At 47.0% G+C, this 6000-nt stretch overlaps 1 protein-coding gene across 1 annotated transcript in view; it reads right to left on the minus strand.

Moving 5' to 3' along the window:
* The window catches only part of OPHN1 (oligophrenin 1), a 237036-nt gene extending 232248 nt beyond the window's left edge, over positions 1 to 4788 (minus strand). The window contains exons 1-2 of the mRNA XM_090264307.1: positions 4394 to 4788; positions 4117 to 4287 (exon numbers count right to left, since the gene is read on the minus strand). Coding sequence (XP_090120433.1) covers positions 4117 to 4270 — 154 coding nt within the window. The 5' untranslated portion in view covers positions 4271 to 4287; positions 4394 to 4788. The remainder of the gene's footprint in view (positions 1 to 4116; positions 4288 to 4393) is intronic.
* Positions 4789 to 6000: the final 1212 nt, after the last annotated feature.

A 6000-nucleotide genomic window follows, 5' to 3' on the forward strand; every position in this document is an offset into this window, starting at 1 on the left:
TGTGACTCACTCTGCCACATCTGTGACAGCCCTGAGAACAAGGACTTGAATATAGTATGCGCACAAGTATTTACTGAATGAATGGTATGTGTTCACTGAACTATATATAACACTTATTAGGTGTATCATGTTCCATTGGGATGTACTCAGAGGCCACACTACTTGTTCTGAATACTGCCTAGCCTGAGTGCTTAGAAAATGTTCAAACCACATCAGGGACCAAAACTCCCATCACAAAAACAAAGAAAAAACAGGAAAAACAGGCGATATTATTCACCTGCAGAGAGGCAGTGGTTTTCTTTTCATTACTTTAAGTTTAATCTTCATCTTGTACTCCAACAATTCTAAATAGATCACATTTGAAGGAGGGGCTTGAACCATTTCTTCAAGGGAAACATGTTGAATATCATTAATAACCAATTACTTCTGAGTGCAGATCTAAGCAAGTCTAAATATTCCAACAGGACCTACATACAATAAAGTAAGCATCACACTCAGTTGTGACTGAAACCTCATCTAGAGCTCTGTACAGAATCAGACACAAGCAGGGTAAATGTAAGAGTCAAGCCCCACCTAGGCCAACAACTGTCACAAAAGAACTGCAGCAGGGGTTTGTGGCAGGATGCACCACATTTCATTAGTTCCTAGAAACACTAGCCATCTGATTCGATGGTCAACTTCCTACATTAAATAAAAAAGGTGTCAATTATTTTCCTTTCTTTTTCTTAATCCTCACCCAAGGATATATGTTTTTTCATTGATTTGAGAGACAGTGGAGTGGGGAAGAGAGAGAAACATCGATGTGAGAAACATTGATCAGTCACCTCCTGAATGTGCTCCCGACCAGAGGTCAAACCCACAACCTAGGTATGTCCCCTGATTGGGAATTGAACCCACAACTTTTGGTGCACAGGACAACACTCCAACCAAGCGTCCCTGACTTTTCCTGACTTTTAATCCCAGATTCCAAATGCCAAAATGAATCCACACCCATGAGTACAAAATGAACTGCGGAGACATGCCAATGTGGGGAGTGACATTTTCCAACAAGATGATAACAAAAAAATGTTTCCAGCTACGTCTGTTGATGCATTTTCCTCCAGAAACCTCCTAACAAGTACATATTCACCAGCAGATATATTACTAAACTGAAGATGTATCACGAACTTACAATGATTAGCTGATCCATTTACAAAGCACTTTCATAATCCATTAATTTTTTCTGAGCCTCATAAGAACCCTGTGAGGTGGGTATAATTACCCCCACTCTACAGATGAAGTAATTTCTGCCATTTTACCCCAGGAGGGTAAAGCCAAGATGGTAACCCAAGTCTTAGAAATCTAATTCCCAATATCCTAAGGAATCCTAAACACTAATTCAAAAGAATACATGCACCCTTATGTTCATCGCAGTATTATTTACATAGCCAAGTGCCCATCAGTAGGTGAGCGGATAAAAACGCTGTGGTACGTCAATTCCCAGCCAGGGCACATGACTAGGTTGCACGTCAGGTCCCCAGTTGGGGGCGCAAGTGAGAGGCAACCACACAGTGAAAAAGGAAATGCTGTGGTATGTTTACACAATGGAACACTACATGGCCAAAGAAAAGAAGGAAGGCTTACCTTTTGTGACGGCATGAATGGACCTGGAGATTATGATACTGAGTGAATTAAGCCAGTCAGAGAAAGACAAACACCATATGATCTCACTTATATATGGAATCTAACAAACAAAATAAACTGAGGAACAAAATCAAAACAGAGGCATGAACACATGGAACAGACTGACAGCTGTCAGAGGGGAGAGGGGCTGTGGGACCGGATTAAAGAAGATGAAGGATTAAGCAATATATATATATATATATATATATATATATATATATATATATATATATCTCACATAAATACAAGACACAAGTGTGGGGCTAAGGAGATGGAAAGGGGGGTGAAAGCTGGGTAGAGGTGGGCAATGCTGGCTGTACAGCTGAGGGGGATGTGGACATCTATAATAGTGTGAATAGTAAAAATAAAATTAAAAAAAAAAAAAAAGGACTCCAATTCCCAGTGTTCACTTCTCTTTTTCCGTCCACACAACGCAGGAGCCTACATTTGTTTTCCTCCCATTCCACGTACCCTCAAACCACCGGACAGCTAGCACAGCATGAGGAAGCAGAGTGGGAGTATAAACATTACTGTGGTCAACACACCGAAATCCATCCCAGCTTTGCCTCCTGCTAATCACGTTTTTAGAATCATGCAACTTAAAGGAAAGAAATGGAGTGTGGGTTGGCTACTGGGTTTTAGTTCCTACCTGTCCTGTTTTGGGTCTTCTGTGTATACTCAGAAACAGAAAACCACCATAAATATCAAGAAGCCCCCTAGGCCAAATTACCTCTCGGAAATTTTGCACATAATCACAGACGTAGGCCTACAAAATTGTTGTCTCTTGCCAGCCTCAGAAAAGGAACGAATGAAAAATCGCAACTTGCCCCTAGCTTACAAAACTTTTACCCTTCCTCAAATGTTTTATTGAACAGTTTGTTTTTTTTTTTCTTATGAATCTTAATCTCTCTGGTGTGCCTTAGCTGGTCAATTTTTAGCACAAACACTTTGAACTTACCTTAGACTTCACAAAGCCCCTCCCTTCCTGGGCCTTGTGAGGCACTTCACTTGACTGTGGATACTGCACCAAGCAGTTTACTGTAACAAGTAAATAAAAAGAAAACCCGAACTTCCTCCCCCCTTTTCCTTTTGGTGAACCCTCATCTTCGTAACTACTTTTGTGGCATAACCTGCCTCTCTTGAACCTCTCAATGAACTCTTCAGGGAGGACACACCCCAAAGCCTGGCCTGTAAGTCTCTAAGGATCAACATCAAATACCCCATCTTCAAAGGGCTGCCAACAGTTTACTCTTGTTTGGGCCGCAACAGCACAAACCTTGAAATGAGCGTATTCAATCAAATGACCAGCAAGCACTTAGACAATTTAGATATTCTGACTAAAGCAGGCAGACAGCATGTGCTGGGAAAGCACAGGCTCCAAGGGACAAATTGGAAGAGCTACCCAACAATTCCCAGCTGGTATTCGTTACCATCATGCTGATGCTCCAAGCCTTTCTCCCCGCTCTTGGTTGGCTGCATCTGCCTTAAGGAGGTCCCCACCCTGGACCTAGACACAGCATGTTTGGGATGAATCCACTCAGAACAAAGTTATAAGCATACAGGGCATTTTTGCCAGTGAGTCCGACTTTATTTTTCACAATCATCTTTCAGCCAAGAAAAGAAGAAAATAACGACCACTCCACCCAATCACTACCATCCATTCTTCTGGGTATATACTTTTGGCACAAAGGCTTGGTTTGCCTGCACTGTTGGTGGGGATGTTTATTATTCTTTCTCTTACTCCAAACCTTCTGCCAACTAGCAGGAATAAAAACTCCACACACAGTGGGAAGGGCGGGGGAAGTCCCACAGCTGTGGGCTGTGGCCACTGGGAAGGCCAAGCTAGGTGAGGTTCCTTGAGTCCCATGGCTCCCAACCTGAGTCCTGTAATTTGCTCCCTGGGGGGGCTGGGCTCCTTGTGCCAGGGACTAAACAGGTCTTTGTTTGTTCCACCCTCGAGCGGAATTCAGTGGCATGTGAAGCCATCCAATAACTCTGAGCTTAGACTGACCTTAACCAAAACCATAACTCAGAAACTTAAAGAAGAAAAAAATCACTGGGGCGAAGGTGCTTTCTTTAGAAAAATAATTTGCCATGGGGAATGTTTTACTGCCCCCACACACCTAGAGACCAGGACAAAACCACTGCTCAAGCTGTTGACTGTAATTCCCAATTCTTTAGGAGGTGCTGAGGCAGTTACTTGATCAGCTTGGATGACCCCCGGAACAGACACGGGGGCTTAACATGTCTGACAGTACAGGCAGATTGTCCCTTTTGAACAACAAGCAGAGCAAGAGAGTCCCTGGCACAGCTATAGATCCTGTCTTACAAGGTCAAGGCCACTAAAGGGAAAGGCCCGATGTTATAAATCCTCCCTTCCCTTCGCGGTGTGGAAGAGCTTAAAGACCAGAGCCGCCGGATCAAGGAAACACCTCATGGAAGCCTTCCACTTACTTCTCATTGCGCTAATAAGCGCGTTGCCGTCTTTGATCACGTCCTTGATGAATTTATTGGTCCTCTCCAGCTCCTGCTCGTAACACTTGAGCCTCTCGCGGAAATTGGGGCTGTCCAGGTAGCAGTCGCTGAACTCCAGAGGGGGATGCCCCATGGTTCTGACGGCGGGGGCTGGAAGGAGAAAGGAAAAATACAAAGACCAAGAGCATCAGTGGCACAGTAGGGGGAGTCGATGGGATGACTCGCTCGCAGCCTCCCTCCCTTTGGAGACAGGTACCTGTTCCAATGAGATTCCTGGGGGAACTGGCTGGTCTGTACCGGCAACGGGCGACCCGGCGGCGGCGATGGCTCCGGGTGACTGGGAGAGCTAATTAATGCAGTGGGATCCGGCTGGGCACAGCCCAACAATCAACATAACCCCTAGCAATCGCCTCCCCAGAAAGGCAGCAAGAAACCGCAGCCCGGCTCGCCTCCGAAGACCGGCCGGATCCTTCCAAGCAATTGTAAACTTGACACTTCGGCCCGCCCAGCGTGTAGGCGGGGGTCAGAGCTGGGGACGGGAGCCGCCTCTCTTCTCTCCTCGCTCCTCGCTGCTGCTCCTCGCTTCCGAGCTCGCAGATCTCATTTGCCGAACTCCGCGGGCAACCCGGCTTGTACTGTCCCCGCCCCCTTCTTAAAGCCAGAGCCTCTTCCCCACCCCAGCGCCCCGCTGGTACGGAGCCCGAGCACTCGAGCTGCTTCTTCAACTGTCTTTCTTACACCCTAGGGTCTGGTTCCCGGAGTCCTCCGGCCCCCGAGAGTTTTTCCTGGTCCCAGGGAGCCTGCCTGTCGTCCTCTTAGGCGCCGGAGGGGTTAAGCCGAGGCTGCAATGAAACGTAGCCTTCCTCCATGGACATCCGAGGGGAAGAGGAGGGCGAGAGCGCGGCGTACAATAGCTGAGGTGGCCCGGCGCTTCCCTACGGAAACTGGGGAGCAGTCAGCGCCCTAGGACTCCAGCTGGAAAGCGCGGCGGCCTGGGAGATGTAGTCTTTCCGCTTTCGGCCCCTTGACTCCTCCCTGCGAGCTCCCGACCACCCCGCCGGGACGGCCGCTCTCCCAGAAAGGCTTCCCAGCCTGCCCCAGGCTCGCGGGCACGGCCCGGCCTCCAGGGGCAGGTGCAGGGCGCCGGAGTCTTAAGTGCAAAGTTTCTGCCGCTGGAGCAGAAACCGGGAGGCGATTTGCGGGAGGCCGTCTCTCATTTACCACTATTTGTCTGGATTGTCCGTTTGTTTTCCTTCCAGCCTCCCTCTGACCTACCAACTTCTTTTTTCTCTACCTTTTCCCCTTTCTCCTGCTCCTGGCGCTCTAATTCCCATGGGTCTTCGACCTGCAGGGGTGACTCCTATTCCAGGACCTGTAGGTCAAGCTCAGAATCCCCTGCCGCACACACACACACACACACAAAGAAAAAAAAAAAGATAAGTAGGATTTCACTTTTTCCTGAACACAACCTAAGAGCATGGTTTTTGTGACCCAACTCATTGCATAGGCCGTTGATTAAAACACATGATTTTCCATGTGTAAGTGGAAAACCTAGAAAAAGGATGTTATAATTGTCTTGCAGCTAACCTAAGAGGTGTAGTGTCCACGGTCCATTGAAGAAGACGAGGGCCTGCTCTTAACAGGTGTCTGCCATGAGATTACAAGTAGGTAGGGCCTGGAAAATAGTACAGTATGCGCATGGGCAAAAGGAGAATTGTTTAAGGTTACATTGCCCTGTGAAGAAAGTTTTTTAAAAAGCCAGAAGTGAAGGGGTTGTAAATGGAGTAATAATGGCTAATTAACCTGTATTACTGTCCAATTGCTGCTATAACAAATTACCATGAATTCAATGACTTGAAACAG

This window comes from Furipterus horrens, unplaced genomic scaffold, assembly GCF_987537825.1.
Source record: "Furipterus horrens unplaced genomic scaffold, mFurHor1.1.pri manual_scaffold_17, whole genome shotgun sequence".
In the NCBI taxonomy this organism is placed as follows: Eukaryota; Metazoa; Chordata; class Mammalia; order Chiroptera; family Furipteridae; genus Furipterus; species Furipterus horrens.